Raw genomic sequence first — 26,390 nt, 5'->3', positions numbered from 1 at the left:
TTAATTCATGTAGGGAGAGACAGGTGAGGATTTTCAAAACGTATTGGCATAATAGTAACTTTAGGGCTGCAGCAGATCTATGTTAAAGATGCATTACTTGTCAGAGAATTCATCAACGAAAATAAACACTAGTGACCATTAGTCACATAGGAAAGTCTGAGGGACTATTCACTGGCTGCAGGCAGACCTTATTTGAATGCCCGTTTGCAATGGGCTTAGATATATTTTAGTAATAGTTTCTTATCCAAATGGGTGGAAGTCTATGCAATTGGAAGATGCAAACAGCATGACTATGGCTAAACTATTATTGAGATAATTGATCCCAAGATATGGTATGCCTACATCTATTGAGACTGACAGAGGTTCCCACTTCCAAAACAAGATTCTGCAGCCATGATGTACAGCTTAACAACTTGAGGAAACGGGCCACTGTAGTTACAGACCGGAAGCATCAGGAGTGGGGTATTTAGACAAAATATCAGAAAAAAATCTATTGTATAGACTAAATATCGTTTTAAGAATGTCATGGACAAAAATATTATGAAGGTAAGTTTCAATTGGTAAGCAAAGTTTTACTATATATAACTTCACACACATGTACCTTGACCATATATATATGTATATATATGTGTGTGTAAATGTGGAGTAAGGAATAGTAAATCTACACTTATCTATTTGCACTTACTTCCTTGATACTTTAGTCCTCAATACTTTTGACGTGCTATTATGTCCACACAATATTTCTGGTACTGATATTCTGTCAGTGATCCCAGAGGTGGTTGAGAAAATGACAGCAATAAAATCCAAGTTAGCAAAGATGTGTGCGTCAACAACTTTGAAGTGGCCTGATGCACTTCTATTATTGGTAATGAGCATTAGAAGTAATCCTATCAAAAAGAGTGGTCTCCCCCCATACAGAGTCCTTACGGGAAGGGCTGTGGGAATTCTGTGCATTCCTTTGCAGCAATTGTATAACACTGTATTGGACTACTACAAAGATCAGAATGATGTGATGAAAAAAGTCCACTGCCACGCACTGCAACCTGGTGACTTGATACAAGTGGAGAAGCATATCTTAAATAATTGTTTGGAGCCTTGGTGAATGTGATCTCACCAGGTGATTCTTGTGACTAACACTGCTGTGCAGTGCTCTAGAATTATACAGTGAATCCTTGCAGCTCACACAAAAAGTGTGGATACTGCAGATAAGGAAGTGGTGACAACAACCACTGATTCACAGTGTCAAACTCAAGTTCCCTATCCTGATCCAGAGGAGGAAAAGGGAGAAGAAGTTTCAGAGGGGGTTGAAGAAAGTAAAAATCAAGAAGAAGAAGAGGAAGAATCATTGAAATATCACAAACAAAAAGAACAAGAGACTGAAATTCCAGTTTGTGAGAAAGTAAAGCTTAAAATTTGAGTTTCAAGAGCCACTGCGGGAAAACGGTACACAGTGAGTCACGTTCCTGAGGCACATGAAAGCAGAAATCCAGTTGCAAGTGAAGAAGATTCGGCAGTAGTCGCAAGGGAATCTGAAGATGAGAATGTGCATCAAGGAAACAAGTTGCCTGATTCCGTGAGTCGAAGCAAAAGGCTTCACTGGAAAAGCTTCGAAAATAGTGAAAGCTAATCATCTGTAGCCAAAAGGCGGACAAGAGAGCGAGTGCCATACTGAAAATACATAACTCCTAAATGGAGTTTCTTCTGATGAGGAATTGGAAGTGAAAGTCTACAATTTGTCAAATTGCTGTAAGTTTATTTTTGAGGAGGAACCCGAATAAACACCCTGAATTTCATAAAAAAGGTTAGATGATTTTTTCAGCTGAAATCTTGAAACACACAAGAAGATCTTAATAAATTGTTTTGTTTACACCTTATGTATCCAGATAAAGATAGTAGAGTTTATTAAATTCTATGGATTGAGTCCATGAACTGATTATCTCAAGTAATTGAAATTTAATTCCTGATCTGCTACCTTTTTAGAAGTTGGGTTTTCTTGTTTCATTTTATTTTTACGAAGTAGAAGATAGCAAACTGCAGACAAAGTTGCTGCAAAATCTTTTGTATTTTTTCAGTGATCATGATAATATTAATTTTAATTGGCCTACGGATGTGCTTGATTACTCCTGTGGGATATGTTACACCACCACAAGTTGAATTAACCATTACACGTGGTGAAAGTGGTATTCTATTGGAACTAGTTCGGCAGATTTAAATTAAGATGCTAAACGGCAACATTTTCATTTTTGCCTGCAGATAGAAGAAGGTGGTAAATGGAAGTGCTTTAGTTATATGCAGGGCCACTGGATTTACGGAACAGGAAAAGACAACCTTATAAGGCAGGGTTAACCAATTTGTGTGGCAAAACGTCCAGTTATGAATTTACAATGCCAGTAGCTCTAACTCAAGCAAATGTGAGGCTTATTGCATTGCAAATGCTTGCCCTTAATGGGAATCTCCTGAATTGTTTGGAGCTGATTGTTCATAAAACATCCTTATGCACAGGAGTCTGCAAGAGCCAGGACCATGACTGGTTCTCTTGACATAGCTATCATAACTTGAAAAATGTAATGAGTTCTGTCTATAATGGACACTTTAGTCATATGTGGGCTTGTCTCAGATCTGTAATTCAGCAACAGACAAACCAGTTTCAAACGACTGTCAGGCAAGATCTCACATATGCCCTGCTATTTTTATAAACTTTTCTGTTTTTTGAAGGACAAAGTCTTAATGTAATTTTCTTAAATGGGTTCTTCAGTCGCAGCCATACTTTCACTATTTTCAGCTTGTTTGACTGGCCAGATCACTGCTTAATTTGTAAATCAATTAAGTGCCTGGGTCGAAAGTTGTGCTTAAAAGCCCTTGTTTGTGCTATCAGATGCTTGGGGTGTTGAATACTAAACCTTTATAGTATTGATTCCACTTCTTATCTTGTTAATTTACCACCAGACACTTTATGACACTTTATCTCACTGTGGGTTCCTGTTTTCTCCCGTTGTCAGTGTTTTTCCATTTTTCTCATACTCACCCCCATTTGCTTTTATGATTTTCTTTCTCCCTTTTGCTCTGGGTAAAAGTCTGATGAAAAAAATAAGTACCCATACCTGAGTGCTGGTGGGTCACGCCTGCAGCCACTGGCTCGATTTTAGAACTGGGCCAGATACAAGTATAATTTTGTCACTCTAATTTTTTGAGTCACTGTTGTGCATCGACCAGCAGAGTTAAGTCAGTTAAGACAAAGGATGCAGCTAGTTAGTTTACTACTAATGATAAAGCATCCTTCAACTCTTCTCGGAGTCCCTGATAAAAGGCAGTGGCTGATGATCCACCCAAATAAGCAGACTTCGAAGCCAGGTGTTGAAAATGGTTTCTGCAACTCACTAGATCATGACTGCTTTGTTTGAGTTAATAAGCTAGTGAGAGCCGCCTGGATTGTATGTCTCTTTCTAAAATGGCAGTAAAGTGCTCCATGACCTGTGCTTACCTTGATAAGATTCTGATTCAAAATAATTGGTGTAGACAACATCAAAGCATCTTTAGTAAGATATGACAGTACAGAGGTATTGTGGTTTTGCAAAAAAAAAAAATGCAATGGACACTGGGCCAGAAAATGTTGAGAATTATAGGGGTCTCCTTCAAGGCCAAATTAGGAGTAACTGATGTATTAGAATTCACTCCAACATTACTACTAGCCCCTTCTATTGCCCTAGAGGCACCTGCTGAGCAGATGTCATTTTGTAATGAGGATGGTGTAGTTTTACATGAGTTGGGTGTTAAGTGGTTCACTCTATTAGACAAAACGGCTCACTCCTGGTGAGCTGCCTCAAGCACTTCATGGAACTTAGACCTTAGTAATAGCTTAGGCAATCATATGAATGGGACTCTCAGACTAGTCTATTTATGGGACGGCAAACTTTCAGGTTTCAGAACCACCGAAAGCCCCTGCTGTCCTATGGTATCTGTGCAGTGGTGATAAAGTTGAAAAGTATCAACTGACACAGAGACCACGGGAGAAACGGGGATGAGAGAGAGAAAGAGGGTATCCAGACTCAAGTTTATTCTCTGAGGTTTTGTCTGTTTTGAGGGATGGCACCGCTCTGTCTGGATGTTATAATAGATAGTAGAGTTGACCAGCTGAAAGACAGAGAGCATAAGGATACGAGCTAGACGCCAAGATCAAATAACGTTTGAAACAAGACTTACTGGTTGCAGCACTGGATGGTGCAATGAAGAGCCAGGAGCCGAAATGCAATCAGGTCTAGGCTCCTCGACAATGCTGAACACACACAGGTAAGACTTTTACAAAAAATAGGACACAAGACAGCACAACCATCAGTTCAGGCCAGAAATGGGACTATGGAAATCAAAAAGGGAAAAACTAAAATACAATGAAGGAATGCAAAGATGGGTGCAAACTAAAGTGATAGTAGAAAAGTCAATGCACCCCTGCAACACATTGCCAGGCCCAGGACGGAGTTCCCAAGATGACTAAATACGGCTCTCCCCCACATGACCTGGAAATAACCCCACGTGAGGAATTTTGCTTATGAGAGTCACCCACAGTGGCCCATTGTTCCTTTGTTAGCCTCCAGACCCGTTCTTCAGCACCTCCAGCTCTCAAGTCTGTTGAGTTGCCTGAATCCTGAAAACTGCTAATGTTTTTGCTTTACCTATTGATGGTGACTACTTGTATGTGGAAATGGGGAATCCAGCACTGCTGTTACCTATGCTTTACCTGGCCTGTATATATGAGTGACGCAATCATAGCTGCAGTGTACGCCTATGTCTTGTGTACCTATTCTTAGTATTGAAAACCTGCATTGCGGCTGCTACCTGTACGCTATCTCATCTGCATGTGACAGAAATCTACACTAGATTCCTGTTTTGTACATTTTATGTGTGTGTGTTAGGGAGATTGTTAATTATGCTGCCTGTGTGGTACCTGATATATGTGTGTGTGTGTGGGTGTGTGTGTGTAGGAAGCAGGCACAGCTGTTGCCTATGAAGTACTATTTCTATGGGTGTATGAAGGAATGCATTCCTTCTGTCTGTGGTAGTGCGGTCATTGCCAACTCTCACACTGGAAGTGGCGACTCCACTACTACAAGTGGGAGGCCTAAGTGGTGGTGTGTGAGACACACATACTCAAGTAACTCTTTGAGCTCTACCACTTTTTTACAGATTAAACACTACTGCTGTGAAGTCTTCCTAAGCAAGTTACCAACAGGTTTCCCACATATATATATTCAAATTTTATGAATATATCTGTAGCATTTCTCCACTGCACTACATTCGAACTCAAAAGTCAATTCACTCTCGTCTGGAGAATCAAATGGGGTTGAAAACATATTATCTGAAGTTTTATTGTGGATTATATATAATATTTATAATATTGTGTACAATCAATCTGTCACATGATTGTATTTATTATTACTATTTTGTTTAGATATTTTCTATGTGTTTGCATGGATCTTTATTTTGGTGAACCGCAGTATTCATGCCTATCCCCGCTTCTATACTACATTGGCTACTGTCCATGGAAAGTAATTTTATCTATTTGAATTTGTAACCTGAGGAACATTATCCTATAGTTTCATCACAGAATTTTCCATGAAAGGTAGCTGAATAAACAATACATATTTTAGGAGAAAAGGGGAGTGGTTTCCAAATGTTCTTTAATGTGCAAATGTATTTCTTCACCTATCCATCTAAATGTTTGATGAGAAAATATAATTTAGTAACAAAAGAACAATATTAAACATTGAAAACTTTCGTGACATAACTCTTTTGCTGAACAACTGGAGAGGTAAAATAGAGCAATTTCTGCTAACTTAAAAAAACAAAAATAGATAGTATACTCCAGTAACTATTCACATATTGAAGATTTATTAAATATTATTTTTTAACTGACATCTCTATTTTGACTGGTGGGAGGAGTTCATCAGGGCTATATTAGAAATTAGGGGCCAGATTGCGAGTTGCAATTTGCGAGTCCCAGCGACTCGCAAATTGCAACTCGCAATTTGGAATGCAGAAAGGTGTCTCAGACACCTTGTGCGAGTCGCTATGGGGTCGCAAAGACCCACCTCATTAATATTAATGAGGTGGGTCGCAATTTGCGACCCCATAGCGAGTCAGGGCACTCACGGGGGATGGTGGCCTGCTGGGAAGCAGTTTTTTTTTTAAAGGAAAACGAGCTACACTTTGAAAAAAAAAACGAAACCATTGGACCACTGCCTGCTCTGAAAAAATAGTTTTGATGCCAGACACAAAGGGGAAGGGGTCCCATGGGGACCCCTTCCCGTTTGCGACTGGGTTACCATCCACTTCAAGTGGATGGTAACTGCGATTCCATTTGCGACCGCTTTTGCGGTCACAAATGGAATTGCATTGCATTGCGAGTCGCAAATAGGAAGGGAACACCCCTTCCTATTTGCGAGTCGGAAATGCATTTTGCGAGTCGGTTCCAACTCACAAAATGCATTTCAACATAGCAAAGACGCATTTGCGACTCGCAAACGGCGATTTTCGCCGTTTGCGAGTCGCAAAGTCTTTGCTACATCTGGCCCTAGGTGTAGCTAGCATTGCCTCTTGCATGAAGCGCTCACTCACATATTAAATAAATGTATGTATTACTCCTTTAAGCAAATAAAAGTATAGCTACTTATGTCATTGTGTTCAAGCAGTTCCCAATAACTTGAAGTATGCTTTTTGATTTTGTCTATGCGCTAACCCAGTTTTCATTGTTTTCCATTCTAACAACAGGAGTTTTTACAAAAAGAAGAATATAAAACACTGGAGTATAATTTAACAACAACAGAAGTTGAAATGGTGAATGTTACAGCCTCCTGGGATGAGGTAAGGAAATATCATCCTCCCTGAATTTAAAAATGAGTGTACAGTAAAGTTCTTTAGAGATTGCTGGTTTTCTTGCCTTGTACATAAATGATTTATGTTATAGGACCTGCACCTTCAGATTTACAGTGTAGTAGAAATCAATAAGCACTTGAATTATTGTTGTAGATGTTTGTCCTGCATAATAAGTCCATCCCTTTTAGTTCAATGCATCTCATTTTATGAGTCCTCTAGTAGTCCTCACCCTAGTGTGATTGACTTCCGCCATTGTGAAGGTACTGCCAAAGTCTTCATGCCACAGTGTTGCCTTCCCTTCTTTAGCTCGTGCTTTTTAACCAATAGTAAGGTGCATTCTGGAACCTATAAGCCAATACATACTTAGGAAAAAAATAAAGATACATTTCAAGCGAGCAAGCAAAGTACCTGAACAAGCTTAGGGTGTCACATACATCATAGAATGTTAAATCGTAAAAAAGAAAATAATAGAAACCCATTCATGAGCACACAAATAATAGAAGAAATATGAAAAAAAATGAATTAATCCAACTGAAAAAGCCAAGTTTCAAAAGCAGTAAAAGTACAACTATTATTAATTGACTAAAAAAACTTCACATGAAAGAAACGTTAAGTGAAGACAGAATATTGAATCCCGGTCAGGGAAGATAGTTTCACTATTACCAAAACGTGATACATAAAAGGATGTATGTGCATAATTGTTTTTAAAAAAGAGGAAAGGTAAAAAAGAATGAGTAAAAATCAGTAAATCAATCACTCATAGGATTTATAAAGCACGACTTATCACCCCAGAGGGTATCCAGACACTGAGGGTTCTTACTATGAGTCAGTAGCTACTCCTCAAGGAGCCATGTCTTGAGCTTTCTCCTGGTTCGAAGAGGGTGTGTAAGGTATGTAGGTGGGGGGAAGGTTGATCCAGATCTTGGCAGCGAGGTAGGAGAAGGAGCACACTCTGCTGCAGCAAACTCTTGTGATGTGCGCGAGGGCAAGAGCTGTTGAGTAGACTTATCTGGTTGGCTCATGAAAGGTGAGTGTGTGGTTGATTAGATTGGGTCCCATGTTGTGGAGGGCTTCGTATGCGATGGTGAGAACCTTGAAAGTGCACCACTTGTACACAGGCAGCCAGTGGAGAAATCTGAGGTAGGGAGTGATATGGGTCTGTCTGGGGAGGTCCAGGACGAGTCTCGCTGCTGCATTTTGGATGGTCTGGAGGTGGTGAAGCTAGGCGGGAAGTCCAATGTAGAGGGCGTTTCCGTAGTCTAGTCTGCTGGTGATCATGGCTTTGGTGACCGTCTTTCTTGTTTCGATCTGGATCAATCTGAAAATGAGTTCAGGAATGCAGTTCAGGAATGCAGTAATACTTATTCTACTTTTACTGGGTGGGGAATAAAAAAGGTAAGGATACACGAGTAGTGGAAGGAAGGTTGGGTAAACTATTAAGACGAGAAGCAATAGTGGACAGGTGACCCATGCAAAAATTAAGTGGAAAAGGGAGGAGAATGGGGGAGGTGGGAACCTATTTTTTTTTTTTTTTTAAAGACAATGGAAGGCATTTGGTGGGGTGTTGGAAAATGGGTTATTGATAGGGCACGTAGGTACCTACACCTAGCAACAAGCCACTAACCTCCACATAGGTACAGTGATGACGCAGAAATGAAGGTTTTACATTTATTAGTGCATAAACGTAGTACTGCAATAATCAAGTGTGACTTTAACCGAACTAATAAAGATTGTACGGGGACAAATGTGCCCTCAGAGTAGTTCGCCAACATTTATAAGCGTGCTTTATATAACGTGATGTATTAGAATTGTACTAATCTGACATAACCGTAAACGTGTGCTATGATTTGCTTGTTTGAAATGTTTTAACTTAGCATAACTTTAGTGGAGGCTTCGGCCTAGTTGCCTGTCTCACGGTTTAGATGCTCGTGTTTTTCTAACGTGCTAATAAAACGTGTATTCTTGCTTGAAGCTGTACTTTTCCAGTGAGATCGGTTCACATGCTTATCTTTAAGGTTTCGTGCCAGCCTGGCATCTTCTTCTTTGCTCCAAGGTCAATCTGCAGGTGCAGACAATGGACGCTCTGAAAGTGAGTTAATTGGTAAAATATGTTGCAACTTACGTTCCCGACTCCAAGGATAATGTATGCCTAGGTAAGAGCTTGTGAACTGTAGTTTTTGATTGGACAATTTGAAGCCAACCTATGAACCCTCCAATGGAAGACCCTACTGGACTTGAACTGTTGTCTATTTAAACCTGGTGCACAAGAAGGATGTGGGACATGCGCCATTGGACATTACCCGCTATTGCCGACTTCGTCATTTTGTCATCTTCTACGATGCCAATTGATGTTCGATGAGACTTTGATGCTTTCTCTAATCGAGAGAAAGAGACTTTAAGTAAATTCTCGCCCTAGAGACTTTAACTTTGATTCGTCCCTTTGCATGAAGTAATAGTTTTGTCCTTTTATCTTGCCGCTGTGAGGCAATTGCCCCGTCCACCCTGCCCCTTTGCCCCGTCCCATGCTGATCGAAACCGGTACCTGTGAGACGAAGACTTCCTTGAATGCTGATTGAATTTGGTAAATATGAAAGGAGATTGTACAATTGCATTGTGTTTCTTTTTAGGTAACCAACTGCTGATTTTGATAAGAGCCCTAGTTAGGAGTTTTCCAAATTAATGTTTCTAAATTGTTTTTGCATGAAGTCCCACATGCAGATGCTAATTTGAGGTTAGATGAGGATTCATTTGTTGCACGATGCAATTTGAGACCTTGTTATGCTGACCAATGTATGCAATTAGCTCATTACAGATTATAGTTTTAGTGATTTGCGTTGCTATTATCGAATGCATTTTTATTCAAATGCTGCATAGATTGCATCTTTTTCGCCGTTATGGACAGCTATTAATGTTCATTTACATATATCATTTGGTGTTGAGACACATTTATATTGTGCTAGCTTTGTTAATATAGGGAAATAAATTCATTAACTTTGAATAAACTGGTGTGGTTATTCATGACCGAAAGGTTATGGTTCGCCGAAATGTTTTCTGGATTAATTGTGAAGTGTTATGTTGATCAGGGCATTGCTTATGTTCGTTATTGATTATTGATTGATTAAATTGATTGCTCTCGGGTGAAGAGAGCCCCACTTGGTCAAAAGATTCATCGACCTAAGAGCGTCCAGATACAGGTAATTTATTAGTACGGAACGCTCTATCAGTAGATGGTAGCAGAGGACGGTTACGCCCTTTGGGACCCCACTCGAGGGAACGGTTTGGCATTTTGGGACCCCACTCGAGAAGTATATGGTGTTGAATTAGATTTTTCTTGGGTAAAACAGATTGAGAGAATGATGATGGGCTAAGTCCCCCGCGACTTTCCCGGGATCTCGGAGCTTGCGAATGGAGAGAATGGAGGTGTGAAATCGGCGTTGGCGGTACTAGTGACGGTATGAGTGAAGTTAGGATTTTGTGCTTGCACAGCTTACTGCCGCAGATTGTTTGAAAAGGTTGCGAGGATTTTAGAGAATAGCGGAGGTGCGACTCCGAGTGTGAGAGTAGGGAAGTCGTCGAACTTCATGTGCATGTGGCGCTTTGTGCAGAAAAAGGTCCACGTGGTTGTTGTTGTTGAGACGGGCCCTGCGAGGTCAAGAGACTCCGGAGTATGTTGAAAAGTGTATGAGACACTTGTTTTATGTTGTGGTCTGGTCGGTTTAATAGGTTGACCGGGCGTGGTCAACGAGTCGGTACGTGTGTTAAGGGAGTGAAAGAAAACTTCGACTTCGGGCTTTGACAAATTCTAAGTGCACTAGAATAGATCATTGACAAGTTGAGAGCAGATCTGCGGGTCAGATTTGCTTGCGAAAGTGGGGACCGAGAAAGATGGAATAACTGCCGAGGCTAGCGAAAAATCCCTAAGGTCCTGAAGCGATTGTGTCACCTTTCCTGTAGTAAACCGACAGATCTGTTTTATTATTATTTGGTTGCTCGCGATATATGCTAGAAGTTGTTACGAGAGGAGCTGAGTGAAGGAGGACTAGCCGCGAGGCTTTGTCAGCCGCAGTGTGTGTGAGTGTGACGTCACTAGGAGCCGCGCTGGGATAGGTTGGTTGCAGAGAAGGGCCGCGCACGGATTGGACGCAGTCCGTGGGGCTCGATTGGAAGGGGAAAGGCAAGCGAAGAGTATTCCGGGAATTAAAGTCACTTATTGATTACAAACTTTGTGAAATAAAAGACGAGAAAATGAAATTTTTGAAAGCATTAAAGAGTGCGATGAAGGGGGAGTCTTACATTAAAGCGAGCGTAGGAGAGGAGACGCCACCCGAAGGTACACCAGCTTACATTGTAATGGAGGAAAGGGGGGTAGCTCCGTGCCTTTGGCTAAAGCAATGGCACAAGCTGACAGAGAAACATGGGAGCGTAGCGTTCCCGATCCATGGGACATTCAATATAAGGATCCTAGAGAATTTGAGATTCGCGATGTACGACATGAAGGTACCTCCAAGGCCAGCACAGTTTGAGGCTCTAGCGATTTGGGAACTAATGGCTAGACAGCAACAGCAAAAGAAGTTTGAGACCAGGATAAGAAAGGCAGAAAAGACACTAGCGGACGCTAGGTGGGATAATGCACAGAAGGTGTGGAGGTCAGATATATTGCAGGGGATAAAATTGTTTCCCGCAATTGCTAAGGAAGAAGAGGCGACAGGCAAGAAAGCTACCTGTAAGACAAACAGGAGGTGTTCCAAAGATAGAGGAGACGAGTCAGATGATGAGGAGTTCATCATGCAATTGCTGAACGACCGTCCACCACCTTATGTAGAGAGTGAACAAGGTCCAAGTACCAGTTCTGCCCCTCCGGCACCGGTACAGAATAAGGAAACTCCGAGTTCAGAAACGCCATCGGGATCTAAGGACCCGAGTTTACTGTTCACCCCGCAGATACCGCAGGTTAGGAGAATATATCCAGATGTGCCTATATTGAAAACAGCAGAAAATGATCAGCCGCAGGTCCCAAGGTACTACAGCAGTGACAACAGTACGGGAATGATTCTAGATCCAACCGTAATGGGAATACAGAATGGTCGCAACCCAACATTGGCACAAGCTGAATCAACCCAGTTTTTGATGCCTCAAAAGCAGATGCAGGGGGGAACAGCACATGCTCAGATGACGGGGAGTCAGACGGGCATGCCGGCAATGATGACCCATAATGTGGGAATGAACATGCCTCAGAACTTAGGGAATGGACAGAACCCAGATGCGATATCCCTACCCATTACTGTAGGTCCACCGGTACCTTTGTACGTTCAGCCTAACTCAGGTATGAGCGGTCAAGGATCAATGGTGCAGAATGGGACGGAAAGGAGGTGCATAGAAAACACTCCAGAGACAACTCAGATAGTGGCTCAGCCAACTGGATCTGGGTCCTTGATGGAGTTTAGTCCCATATGTGCTCAGTCAACAGTGGTGAGGTCGAGTCCCCCACTGATGATACCGCTATCATCGAACACTGAAAAGTTGCCGCAACCATCAATGGCAGTCGATGTGAATGCTACACTGATGGGGTTGAATCCGCAACAGCTGACACAGTGGTTCAACAGTCTGAATTCCACACAAAGCTCAGCCAGTGGGAAGGGAGAAGAGGACTATCTGAATAGGGTCAGGTTGAACATGGAAGCAGAAGAATTGGTGGAAGGGACTATGGGGGTGAATAGGTTAGAGTCCTACTCGGAAGAAGAGCTGAGGTATCTGTGTCCCAGGATTACGAGAGAAGTGAACAAGGTACATAGAAGCTTGCAAGAAATAGCTGACAAAAACGGGGTTGAGATAGACAAGACAAAACACTTGAGCAGGAGCTATAGATTGGATTTCAGGACCACAGACTTTGAACACATGAGGTCAGCAGGCATGAAAACGCACCTTAGAGAATTGTTGCAGAGTGCACAAGTGTGGAGGTGCTTAGACAAATGGGAAAGCAGGTGGGCAAAGAAAAAGGAAAAGAAGAAAGACAGTGTCCCAGAGAATAACGAGAAAAGACCACAGAGTAGTGATGCAATAACCATGTTACCAATGAGGGAGACAGCAGGGGGAAAATTAATACATGTACCGTGGCACAGAAGCGACATTCAGTCTTTTACGGATGATTTTCCCAAACTGAGAGAGAAACCAATTGAATGGTATCAACAGACTGATAGGTTTGTGAAGCTTGCGAAATGTCTTTGGGAAGACCTGAACACCCTCTTTGAGATTGTGGTTCCGGCAGATTTGTGGGAAGACTGCAAAAGGGCTGTAGGTTGGCCGACAAGTGAACCAGAGAGAGACAGGGATACGGGTGCACCATCACCTATGGTGATGAGCTTGTACTATAAAGTGATTGAGCATTTGAAGACGAAGGTTGCCGCGACAAATGTGGATTGGCAGAAGATTGATCGAACTGCCCAAGAGGCTAAAGAGTCGATCCATGGTTACTATGAGAGGTTGTTGAAGGCGTTCAAGAACTACAGTGGCACGGAAACAATAGAGGCGAAGGACATGCTTCATTTTGTGTTTAGATTTGTGGAAGGGCTGAGACCAGAGATAAGTCAGATGATAAAGACGCATTTGATTTGTTGGCAGTCGAAACCGATTGATGAGGTGTTGAATTATGCGAAATACTGTAGCGACGAAATTGAGGTGAAACAGAAAAGGTTGAAAGAGAAAGTGATGGTGATGCAACTTAAGGCAGCTCAGACAGGTCTGCAAGGTTTGCAAGGGTCGCAAGGGTTTCAACAGCAGATACCGCAGCCGCAGCCGCAGGGAAATATGGTGTTTCAGCCACAGGCGAGAGGCAGAGGCAGAGGAGGTTTTGGGAGTAATGGTCCGGATTTGAACACTGTTGTGATTCCGAATGGTGTGCAGGCAATGAAAAGGGTGATGCTGTGTCACGTGTGCGGAATCGTCGGACATTGGAAACGCGAGTGCCCGATGGTGGTGCAGGAAGGTGCAGGTGTTGGTCAGCAAAACAATGATGTCAATGCATTCCAGACAATGAGGGGACCGAAAATGAGAGGTCCAAACCCAAATTTTCAGACCATAAATCAGCTGCAGGGATTACAGCCCATGCAGCCGCAGCAGATGCAGATGCCCCGTATGCAGATGACGCAAATGCAGCCAATGCAACAGCAGTTTCCTATGGTACCTAATCAGCAAATGCAAATACCCTTGGCACCAGTGAGTCAGCAGCAAGTGATGGTTCCTCCACAGGTCTCGGGTCAGGTGATGAGTACAAATGGCACAGTACAACAGTTCCCATTACACAGTGAGAATGGAATAAACAATGTATGGGAGAGTGAAAGTTCAGATGAGGAGGGAAATTGTGTGCTTGCAGCATCCTTGGAAGTTGATCAAAAGGGTCCATATGTGGAGGGAAGAGTCATGGGTCATCGTGTTTCATTCTTGGTTGACACAGGAGCCACACGTTCAACTGTTAGGAGCATTGAAGTACCAAATTTGCCACTCTCAGGGAGGACAGTTCAAGTGGTGGGAGTAGCAAACAGGCACCTGACAAACCCAATCACAGACCCAGTACGAGTCAGCATTGGTAACTATCAAGGGTTACATAATTTTGTGGTATGTGACTCAAGCCCGATAGCACTGTTAGGGAGAGACCTGTTGCGCAAATTGGGATGTTCGATTATGTGTTCACACAATGGAATTAGAATTCAGACGAGCAGTGATGGGGAAGAAGAGGACAGTGTAGAAGGGGATGAGATGGAAACTGTCGATGAAGAATATCCTCTGATTAACCTTTTTCCGATGATAACTGAAGCAGATATTCCAGCTGAATTACGGGAAACAGTCGGAAAGGAAGTGTGGGATATGACAGGAAAAGAGGTGGGATTGGTGAAAGGAGTGGAACCAGTGAAAGTGACCGTAAAACCCAATGCAACCTTTTCCCAGACCCCACAATACCACATGGCACAAGACACCCTCATGAAAGTCGCCCAACTCATTGACGAGTTTGTAAAACAGGGAGTATTGAAAGAAGTGTTAAGCAGTCCATGTAATTCACCAATCATGGGACTAATAAAGCCGAGTGGAAAGGTCCGAATAGTGCAGGACTTGAGGAAAATAAATGACATCGTAATCAAATGCTGCCCCGTAGTACCGAATCCAGCTGTGATAATGTTTCAAATCCCTTGCGATGCCGAGTGGTTCTCAGTCATCGACTTGTCACAAGCATTCTTTTCGGTGCCTCTTCATGAGGACAGCCAATTTCTATTTTGTTTCAAATTCTTAGACAGAGTTTACTGTTGGTGTCGAATTCCTCAAGGGTTTTCCGAGTCACCGTCAATTTTCAATCAGATTCTAAAGAAAGACTTGGAAGCGTTAGAATTGCCATTCGAGTCTACTCTAGTACAGTACATCGATGACTTACTGATTGCATCTAAGACAGAAAGTGGCTGCACAGCCGACACCATTGCTCTGTTGAACCATCTGGGAAGGAATGGACACAAGGTGTCTCCTTCAAAGTTGCAGTTCTGTCAGAAGAAAGTGAAATACTTGGGTCACCAAATAGAGAAAGGGTCACGGGGAATAATGAAGGAAAGAATAACAAGTGTACTTCAAATGAGTCCACCAAAGACGAGGAGGGAGGTGAGGAAGTTTTTGGGGATGGTGAGCTACTGTCGCCAGTGGATTCCCAACTTCTCAACTCTAGCAAAGCCTTTACTGAAACTGACCCAGAAGGATGCCTTGGATGAAATTGAGCTGAAAGGAGATGAGATGGATGCTTTTATTGAATTGAAAGAATGCATGTGCAGGGCTCCAGCTTTAGGTATGCCTGATTACACCAAGCCTTTCACATTGTTTTGTCATGAACGTGATGCATGTTCTTTGTCTGTCTTGACCCAAGCCCATGGTGGCATAAACAGACCAGTAGGGTATTTTTCAGCTACTTTGGATCCGGTTGCAGCAGCACTTCCAGGGTGTTTGCGCGCCGTAGCAGCAGTTGGTATCAGCCTCACTCAGAGTGAAGGAATAGTGATGGGACATCCATTAACAGTCATGGTCCCTCACTCAGTTGAGATACTTTTGACCCGCTCCCGAATGCAACACATGACTGGAGCAAGACTCACAAGGTATGAAACAATAATTCTGGGCTCACCGAATGTGCAGCTGAAAAGGTGCACTACGTTGAATCCAGCAACCTTGCTTCCCGGTGAAAATGCCGAAATTGAGAACGCTGAGGACGTCGAGCATGACTGCCTTCAGGTGACTGAATTTTGCACAAAACCCCGACCTGACATTAAGGATACTAAGCTTGATGAAAATGACCAAATTGTTTTTGTTGATGGGTCATGTTTAAGAGATGCATTGGGAATATTGAAAGCAGGATATGCTGTATGTACTGTCACAGGTGTCTTGGAAGCGTCCTGGCTTCAAGGAGTCTATTCCGCACAAGTAGCAGAGCTTGTAGCCCTTACAAGAGCATGCCAACTGTCTACATTGATGAAGGTTACCATTTACACTGATAGTCAGTACGGGTTTGGAATTGTGCACGACTTTGGGCAACTATGGTCACAGAGAGGTTTCCTGACCTCTTCAGGATCCCCAGTGAAAAACGGGGAGAGAATAAGGGAATTGTTACACGCCATTCAAATGCCAGCCGAAATTGCAGTGGTAAAGTGTAGTGCTCATACAAAAGGACAGGACTATGTTTCCCTGGGAAATGCATATGCGGATCAAGTCGCAAGATTTTGTGCCTTGAACTGTATATTGCTCAGGGATGAATGGAATTCGATAAATGAGCCAGAGCTCGAACCAGCTGAAGCTTTTGCCTTGAAGGTCGTGGATACAATGGATGAACTAAAAGCATTACAGAATAGTGTCAGGGAGGATGAAAGAGTTTCCTGGATTAAGGCACAATGTACAAAGAGACCAGATGAGATATGGGTTTCAAATGAGGGAAAATTTGTCTTACCAAATAGTCTCTTATCGCAGCTAGCGCGGTTCTATCATGGGCAGGCTCACCTAGGGAGAGATGCCATGATAAGATTGTTCAAAACTGATTGGTTTAACCCCAGATTCCGTCAAGTTGCAGAAGCAGTCTGCCATCGATGTGTCATTTGTCAACAGATGAACCCAGGAAAGGGAATGGTTGTGAACGTGAGCCACATTGGTAGGGCGGGTGGCCCGTTCAGTAGAATGCAGATGGACTTTATTGAGATGCCTGTGCATGGAGGTCTGAAGTATGTGTTGGTGATTGTGTGCATTTTTAGTCACTGGATTGAAGCATACCCCACACGTAGAAATGACAGCCTTACAGTTGCAAAACTATTGTTGAGGGAATTAATACCACGTTTCGGATTCCCGATCTCTTTAGAATCAGATAGGGGAAGTCACTTCAATAACGAGGTGATAAAGTTACTTTGCGCAGCGCTGAACATTGAGCAAAAACTGCATTGTAGCTATCGCCCAGAAGCATCAGGACTGGTGGAACAAATGAATGGTACACTGAAATCAAGAATGGCGAAAATATGTGCATCGACAAATTTGAAATGGCCTGACGCATTGCCTTTGGTGTTAATGTCAATGAGAAACACCCCTGACAGAAAGACTGGATTGTCCCCGCACGAAATTGTCATGGGCAGGGCCCTGAGACTTCCTGCAGTTCCCGCAAACGCGCTTTTGAATATTACAGATGATATGGTGTTAGACTACTGCAAAGGTCTGGCTGACGTGGTTCGCTCTTTCTCTCACCAGGTGGAAGCAACCACCTTGTCACCGATCCAAGGTCCAGGACACACATTGAAAGCAGGTGACTGGGTCGTGATGAGGAAGTCGTGTTTGGAACCCCGTTGGAAAGGCCCTTTCCAAGTGATCCTGACGACCACTACCGCTGTGAAGTGTGCGGGAGTTCCCAACTGGATTCACGCCAGTCATACAAAGAAAGTGTTGTGTCCCACAGATGAGGAAGTTGAAGCGCTGAAACTGCCAGTTCCTGATAACAAAGCGCTGAGCGCTGAGACAGAGCAAAACAGAACTAGAAGCGAACAGGCAGAAATAGAGGAGAGAGAAATATTCTCTGAGGACGAAGCAACCGATTCACTTGGGGAAGACCAAGGAGAAACCTCAGACAGGGACGAAGCAGCTGAAGGTAACAAAGAGCCTGAAGCAGCTGAAGGTAACAAAGAGCCTGAAGCAGCTGAAGGTGACAAAGAGCCTGAAGCAGCTGAAAGTGACAAAGAGCCTGACGAAAGTAACGGTGACAAAGGGCTCGAAAGAGGTGAGGAAGCAGGAGAGCCTGATCAGAGGAGGGCTTTCCCAGAAGCAGACGGTACAGAGAAAGAAAAGGAAAACCTGATTGACTCCCCAGAAGGAGGGGACAAGGCAGAACAGAACGAAACTGTTCAAACTTCTTCAGGAGAGATCGCAGGTCCATCAAATGGACACAGTGCAAAGAAAAGACCAAGTATATCACCAGTAAAAGTAAGGACTAGAGAAAAGTTGAACGACGGTGAAGGGCCAAGAGTGAAAGAGAAAAGAAAGGAAGTGTCTGTCGTGGTACCAACATCAAGTGAAGAAAAAGACTTGGCCAAAGAGGAAAGTACCAGTGAGGCAGAATCAAAGAGAGATGCAAAATTGAAAAGGAAAAGGATACCAAACAGGAGATATTCCGGTCCAGAATGGGCATATGCAGTCAATGACGATTGGACTGACGAATTTGTATCTCTTAGCCTCGAGAACGAAGAAGAAGAGATACCAATAGAAAAGAAAAGTTTTATGGACACTATTGACTGAAAAAAATAAATAAAAAAAAAAAAAACTGATAAATGACATTGCTTGCTATAATCTAACGTGATACAACCAGCTGAGACATTGCTAAACCGGATGAGACATTTGCTAACTTGATAAGACTTTGATAACCTGATTGACTCTTAAACCCGATTTGAGACAACGTTGCTAATTGAAAAAAAAAAATATATATTTATAAGTGCTTCTAGCTCTCTGATTCTATACAGATCATGACACAAAACAGTAGAGTGAAATATTGTAAATATGCGTGTATAGGCTTGATAACTGCATGTGTACTAATAATAATGGCAATAGTGCTTGCAACGCGTGGTAAGGGTGAGAATGAGAAAATTGATGCTTCTACTTTTGCTCCTGTTACTGTCACTGAACTAACCGCATTGAAAAGACTAGGATTAGATGAGAGACACTTGCATGATAAGAAGGAACTTTCGTATAATGTTTTCTATCGCCTACTAACAGAATATGTTGAGACTATGGATGCGAAAGATTGTTATGTGTGTACACAGATACCGACATCGGTAAAGGAAGGGGTGACTTATCACCACATGCCTCTTACATATGGGATTACATGTAGTATAGTAACTTCTAGATTTTATGGTCAAACTAACATACAGTATTTTTACTCAAATTATGATGTTACCTTTGCATATGTTCCTATAATAACGCAGCTAAGTCAGATTGCTAAAGATTGGGATGCTAAAATAATGAGGGAATTTTTCGAGCCAATGCAACCTTTTGAAACAGCTCACGCTCATAGGGAAAATCTTACCTGCTCGCTCTCAGCAGTAGAAATAAGCTTTTTAGATCGCACAGATGATAGAAGGGCACAAATGAATGCGAAATTAGAAAAAGAGCTAAGTAAGAGGACTTCAGTAGATAATTATGCTTTTGCCGCAATGAAAACACAAGGGATAATAGCTTTAGATGCTTGGCATGTAGGGAAGTTTTGTATATATCGAGGTGAATCTTATTATGATAACAATTTCGTGGGAGCGAGTGAATGTAAACATACGTTTATCTTTAAGGCCAAATGGACATTCATGCTGAACGGACTTGACCCTGTCATACCGGGTGTATACTACATTTGTGGGCATAATGCCTATTATCGTCTTCCAAAAGGATGGTGGGGGAGATGTTATTTGGGTATAGTGTTCCCAAAGGTTTATCAACTGGATGACCTATCGGTGATTCCAAAGACGTCTGGATCTCATCATATCCAGAAAAGAGAGACCGCAGCTGCTGTGGTAGGAGATATATTTGGAGCCATGATTCCTTCATTGGGAGTTGTGTTGAATTCCATCAAAATAAGAAAGTTGTCTACTATAGTGGATAACATGTCGACAAAGTTTTCAGGTGCTATAATCCTGATAGATGCTGAACTTGCAGCAGAAAGAGCTATGACTCTTCAAAACAGGCTTGCCCTGGACATTCTTTTAGCAAAGGATGGCGGCGTTTGCAAAATGCTTGGTGCGTGTCACTTTTGCACGTATATACCCGACAACAGTGTGAAAATTAAAACTATGCTTGCAAATCTAACAAAAGAGAGTGCAGACTTGAAGGAATTGAAAGAACCAGGAGTGTGGGAGAAGGTTGGAAAGGGAATTGCGTCAGTGGGAAATTGGCTTGGTGGCATTTGGAATGGAATATTACTAAAAATAATACAGGGAATACTAATAGTACTAATTTGCATCTTTGGGATTTGGGGAATAAAGAGGGGAATACTAATGATCATGGCAAGAATTAAGAGAAGGAAGGAAGAGAAGGTGATGAAAAGAATGGCAGAAGAATACAATGCAAGAACAAGGGGAACTAAAAGGAAAAGAGAACTGACAGAATTTTAAATGGAATAAAATTTGTGGGAATAGTTTTGTGTGATGACAAGTAGTCATCAGAGGAGGGATTGATGACGCAGAAATGAAGGTTTTACATTTATTAGCGCATAAACGTAGTACTGCAATAATCAAGTGTGACTTTAACCGAACTAATAAAGATTGTACGGGGACAAATGTGCCCTCAGAGTAGTTCGCCAACATTTATAAGCGTGCTTTATATAACGTGATGTATTAGAATTGTACTAATCTGACATAACCGTAAACGTGTGCTATGATTTGCTTGTTTGAAATGTTTTAACTTAGCATAACTTTAGTGGAGGCTTCGGCCTAGTTGCCTGTCTCACGGTTTAGATGCTCGTGTTTTTCTAACGTGCTAATAAAACGTGTATTCTTGCTTGAAGCTGTACTTTTCCAGTGAGATCGGTTCACATGCTTATCTTTAAGGTTTCGTGCCAGCCTGGCATCTTCTTCTTTGCTCCAAGGTCAATCTGCAGGTGCAGACAATGGAAGCTCTGAAAGTGAGTTAATTGGTAAAATATGTTGCAACTTACGTTCCCGACTCCAAGGATAATGTATGCCTAGGTAAGAGCTTGTGAACTGTAGTTTTTGATTGGACAATTTGAAGCCAACCTATGAACCCTCCAATGGAAGACCCTACTGGACTTGAACTGTTGTCTATTTAAACCTGGTGCACAAGAAGGATGTGGGACATGCGCCATTGGACATTACCCGCTATTGCCGACTTCGTCATTTTGTCATCTTCTACGATGCCAATTGATGTTCGATGAGACTTTGATGCTTTCTCTAATCGAGAGAAAGAGACTTTAAGTAAATTCTCGCCCTAGAGACTTTAACTTTGATTCGTCCCTTTGCATGAAGTAATAGTTTTGTCCTTTTATCTTGCCGCTGTGAGGCAATTGCCCCGTCCACCCTGCCCCTTTGCCCCGTCCCATGCTGATCGAAACCGGTACCTGTGAGACGAAGACTTCCTTGAATGCTGATTGAATTTGGTAAATATGAAAGGAGATTGTACAATTGCATTGTGTTTCTTTTTAGGTAACCAACTGCTGATTTTGATAAGAGCCCTAGTTAGGAGTTTTCCAAATTAATGTTGCTAAATTGTTTTTGCATCAAGTCCCACATGCAGATGATAATTTGAGGTTAGATGAGGATTCATTTGTTGCACGATGCAATTTGAGACCTTGTTATGCTGACCAATGTATGCAATTAGCTCATTACAGATTATAGTTTTAGTGATTTGCGTTGCTATTATCGAATGCATTTTTATTCAAATGCTGCATAGATTGCATCTTTTTCGCCGTTATGGACAGCTATTAATGTTCATTTACATATATCATTTGGTGTTGAGACACATTTATATTGTGCTAGCTTTGTTAATATAGGGAAATAAATTCATTAACTTTGAATAAACTGGTGTGGTTATTCATGACCGAAAGGTTATGGTTCGCCGAAATGTTTTCTGGATTAATTGTGAAGTGTTATGTTGATCACGGCATTGCTTATGTTCGTTATTGATTATTGATTGATTAAATTGATTACTCTCGGGTGAAGAGAGCCCCACTTGGTCAAAAGATTCATCGACCTAAGAGCGTCCAGATACAGGTAATTTATTAGTACGGAACGCTCTATCAACAGTTAGGTCTCAGTAAATTAATCCCAGCTCAACCCTTGGTAGCTTGGCAACGAGCGTCAAGGCTTAACTTAGGAGACAAAGGCCCTCATTACGAGCCTGGCGGTCTGTGACCGCCAGGCTCGCGGTTGGCGGGAGCACCGCCGACAGCCTGGCGGTGCCCCTTAGGGCATTCTGACCGCGGCGCTTTGGCCGCGGTCAGTGCAGGAAAACCGGCAGTCTCCCGCCGGTTTTCCGCTGCCCGTCAGAATCCTCCAAGGCGGCGCAGCATGCTGCGCCGCCTTGGGGATTCTGACACCCCCTACCGCCATCCTGTTCCTGGCGGTTCGCCCGCCAGGAACAGGATGGCGGTAGGGGGTGTCGCGGGGCCCCTGGGGGCCCCTGCAGTGCCCATGCCAATGGCATGGGCACTGCAGGGGCCCCCGTAAGAGGGCCCGCTTGTATTTCACTGTCTGCATAGCAGACAGTGAAATACGCGACGGGTGCAGTAGCACCCGTCGCACCTTCCCACTCCGCCGGCTCGATTCCGAGCCGGCGTCCTCGTGGGAAGGTTGTTTCCCGCTGGGCTGGCGGGCGGCCTTAAGGCGGCCGCCCGCCTGCCCAGCGGGAAACTCAGAATGCCGGCCGCGGTCTTCAGACCGCGGTGCGGTATTCCTGCGGCGCAACTTTGGCGGGCGGCCTCCGCCGCCCGTCAAAGTTGTAATGAGGGCCAAAGTGTAAAGCATTCAAATATCACAAAACAGTAATTAAATAAAACACAGGAAACAGTTTAAAAATCCAAAACCAATTTATAAAAATAGTTTATATTTTTATCTTTAAAATGACACAAAAACGATTAAAATCGGTTCAGGGGAACCGGAGATATGAATTTTTAAAGAATTATTACTTTTCTAGCGCTTAGAAACAAAAAGCGCCAATCGGGTCATCTGGTTGCACCTTGACCGGGGCAAAGTCAAACTTTCAGGCCGACCGCGATGGAGCCCTGCTCGGCTGCAGGTCGCGGGAGGCCTCGGTTAAAAAGTTACCTTCTGACTTAGGGCCTGATTCTAACTTTGGAGGACGGTGTTAAACCGTCCCAAAAGTGGCGGATATACCACCTACCGTATTACGAGTCCATTATATCCTATGGAACTCGTAATACGGTAGGTGGTATATCCGCCACTTTTGGGACGGTTTAACACCGTCCTCCAAAGTTAGAATCAGGCCCTTAGTCTTTATTTTGAAGTTTTTCTTCACCGGGACGAACCTGCCAGTTGAATCCGACCTCCTGGAGCCCTTGTCCGGATACGCGATGTGGGTTTCCTCAGTGGAGACTTTTACCTTCGGACTTAGTCGTTTTTTCGAGATGAAAATCCTTCGACCGGGGTAAACCTGGATCTTGATCCGACGTCCATGGAGCCCTTCTCGGATATGATGGCTGGGAGGTCCCGGTCAACTTTTTACGTTCGGACTTAGGCCCTCATTCTGACCCTGGCGGTCAAAGACCACCAGGGCGGAGGACCGCGGGAGCACCGCCAACAGGCCGGCGGTGCTCCAATGGGGATTCCGACCGCGGCGGTAAAGCCGCGGTCGGACCGGCACCACTGGCGGGGTCCCGCCAGTGTACCGCGGCCCCATTGAATCCTCCGCGGCGGCGCAGCTTGCTGCACCGCCGCGGGGATTCCGACCCCCCCTACCGCCATCCAGATCCCAGCGGTCGGACCGCCGAGATCCGGATGGCGGTAGGGGGGGTCGCGGGGCCCCTGGGGGCCCCTGCAGTGCCCATGCCACTGGCATGGGCATTGCAGGGGCCCCCTTAAGAGGGCCCCTACAAGTATTTCACTGTCTGCTGCGCAGACAGTGAAATACGCGACGGGTGCAACTGCACCCGTCGCACAGCTTCCACTCCGCCGGCTCGATTCCGAGCCGGCTTCCTCGTGGAAGCCTCTTTCCCGCTGGGCTGGCTGGCGGTCTGAAGGCGACCGCCCGCCAGCCCAGCGGGAAAGTCAGAATTACCGCTGCGGTCTTTCGACCGCGGAACGGTAACCTGATGGCGGGACTTTGGCGGGCGGCCTCCGCCGCCCGCCAAGGTCAGAATGAGGGCCTTAGTCTCTTTTTTGGATGTTTTTCTTTACCGGGACGAACCACGAAGTCAGGCCGGGTCGCGGTTGAGGCAAGCCGGCTAGAATTTCCGCGGTGGGCCGGACCCTCTCTGGAGCTTTTTTCCAAAAATTCTCAAATCTTTTCCAAACTTCTGGGGCTTCACCCAGATGTTCTTTTAAGGTTCTTTTGGGGTCCACAGCTCACCCCAAGGGTCCAGAAGTTCTGTGATGGTCCTTGGGGGGTGCGGACTTCAACTCCCAGAATGCACCTGGCGCAAACTCCTTTTTGGCCACTGGACAGTGGTCAGCTGGTCGCTTTCTTCAGGAGTTGGTGCAGGGGACTCTGGTTAGCAATTTTTCACCTGTAGCAAACAGGGAGTCCCTCCTTGAACCAGTTGAAGCCAGGCAAAGTCCTTCTTGTGGTGAAGCCCAAGTGTGCAGCTGGTGCAGTCCTTCTGAGTGCAGGTTCCAGGTGCAGGCCAGGGGTCCAGCAGGGCAGTCCTTCTTCTTCTTTAGTTCCTTTCTTGTTGAATTCTGGAGGGGATCTGAGGTGTGGGTGCAGGTCTGCCAGTTTTATCCTTGCTCCTGGGTGAAAAGCAGGGGGGCCCTGGTTCTCCAATCAGGGACAGGGTCGTCCCCCTGTGATGACCACTTCCTGGGAAGTGTGGCAAAAATCCATCCCAGAAGGCAACAGTCTCTAAAAATCCAACATGGATGAATCTGATTTTTGGAGGTTACATCTGGCTGAGCCCACCCACTGCGCTAAAAATCATAAACACACCCCTCCCCTGCCCTCTCCTAATCTAATCAAGGGGGCACCTAGCTGTCTGGGGTTGCAGGATGTGGGGGTGTTGCTGGGTGCTGCAAATGTCCTTCTCTGCCTTTGAAGACCAGTTTGGCAGCCCTCCCCCTTCCTGCCTCACCATCTGCTAAGGGGAGATTCTCTCCCCCAAGCACATTCCTTTGTGTGAAGCCAGGCCACTTCACACCTAATCAAGGCAGCCTGGCAGAAGCTGCTGCAGGCTGGCCAATCAGAGCACAGCAGCAAAAACAATGCAGAGCTGAAATTGGCAACTTTTTAGGTAAAGTCTAAACTTTTTACCTGGACAAGTTATATTAAATCCAACAACTGGAAGTTGTGGGATTTATTACAACAATCAATTTGATACCAAATTCTTGGTATGTAACATTTAAGGAGACTTTAAAATTTAAAATAAAGTCTGCCCATTCTAGCCTATGAAGGCCATTTACTTCAATGAGGGAAAAACGAATTTGGCTGTTTTTACCTCACCAGGGCTTATAAATCTATTTTTATAAAGTCCCTGCTTATAGTTACATGGCACCCAGCCCTAGGGGCACATAGGGCACACCTTAGGGGTGACTTATATGTACAAATAAGGTAGTTTAAGACTTTGGATGTACCTTTAATTCCAAAGTCGAATTTGCATATAACTTTAATTTAAAAGCAGCCAGCAAGGCAGGCTTGCTTTTAAAATGACACTGGGCACCTCAGCAATGCACCTAGGTGTGCACCACCTATGCTGTGGTCCCTAAACCTACATGCCCTACCATATACTAGGGACTTATAGGTAGGTTAACTTAGCCAATTATAATTAGCCTAATTTGCATATCCATTTTACACAGAGCACCGGCCCTGGGACTGGTTAGCAGTACCCAGGGCACCATCAAAGTCAGGAAAACACCAGCAAAAAGAGGAAACTGGGGGCAAAAAGTTATGGGGCCTCTGCAATCAGCCCTGTTTTCTCACATGGGGGTATTGCATGCACGGTGTTGTTGTGAACAGCGAGATGCACACACCAATCGTTTTCCACCTGCTTGATGTCTGAGCCTGGTCAAAGATTAGTGGTGTATGAGTGCAGGGTGATTGATGTCAAATTGTAGGGTAAATAATGTGTGAGTGAATATTCAGTGGAGTGAGAGTGCAGGATGTGTGTGAGTGCAGAAGACAGGTGATGTGTGAAGGGTGAGTGAGTGCAGTAAGAGTGGTGAAAGTGCAAGGATAGCTGTATGTGACTAGATTAGAGTGGTCTGTGAGTGCAGGAGAATATTTATGAACGGTGTGTTAGTCCAGGCTTAGTGGTATCCCTTTGGGAATGAAGTTTGAACAGTGTTCCTATGTGAATAGAGAGGAGGGTGCAA

General features: G+C 43.9%; 1 protein-coding gene across 1 annotated transcript in view; it reads left to right on the top strand.

Annotated features, from left to right (window-relative positions):
* CFTR (CF transmembrane conductance regulator) overlaps positions 1-26,390 on the top strand; it is a 1,002,572-nt gene that overhangs the window by 377,675 nt on the left and 598,507 nt on the right. The window contains exon 9 of the mRNA XM_069228908.1: positions 6,763-6,855. Within this exon, the coding sequence (XP_069085009.1) occupies positions 6,763-6,855 (93 nt within the window). The remainder of the gene's footprint in view (positions 1-6,762; positions 6,856-26,390) is intronic.

This window comes from Pleurodeles waltl, chromosome 4_1, assembly GCF_031143425.1.
Source record: "Pleurodeles waltl isolate 20211129_DDA chromosome 4_1, aPleWal1.hap1.20221129, whole genome shotgun sequence".
NCBI classification, from domain to species: Eukaryota; Metazoa; Chordata; class Amphibia; order Caudata; family Salamandridae; genus Pleurodeles; species Pleurodeles waltl.
The sequence above is the reverse complement of the archived record's forward strand: the minus strand, read 5'-3'. Positions and strand labels throughout refer to the sequence as shown.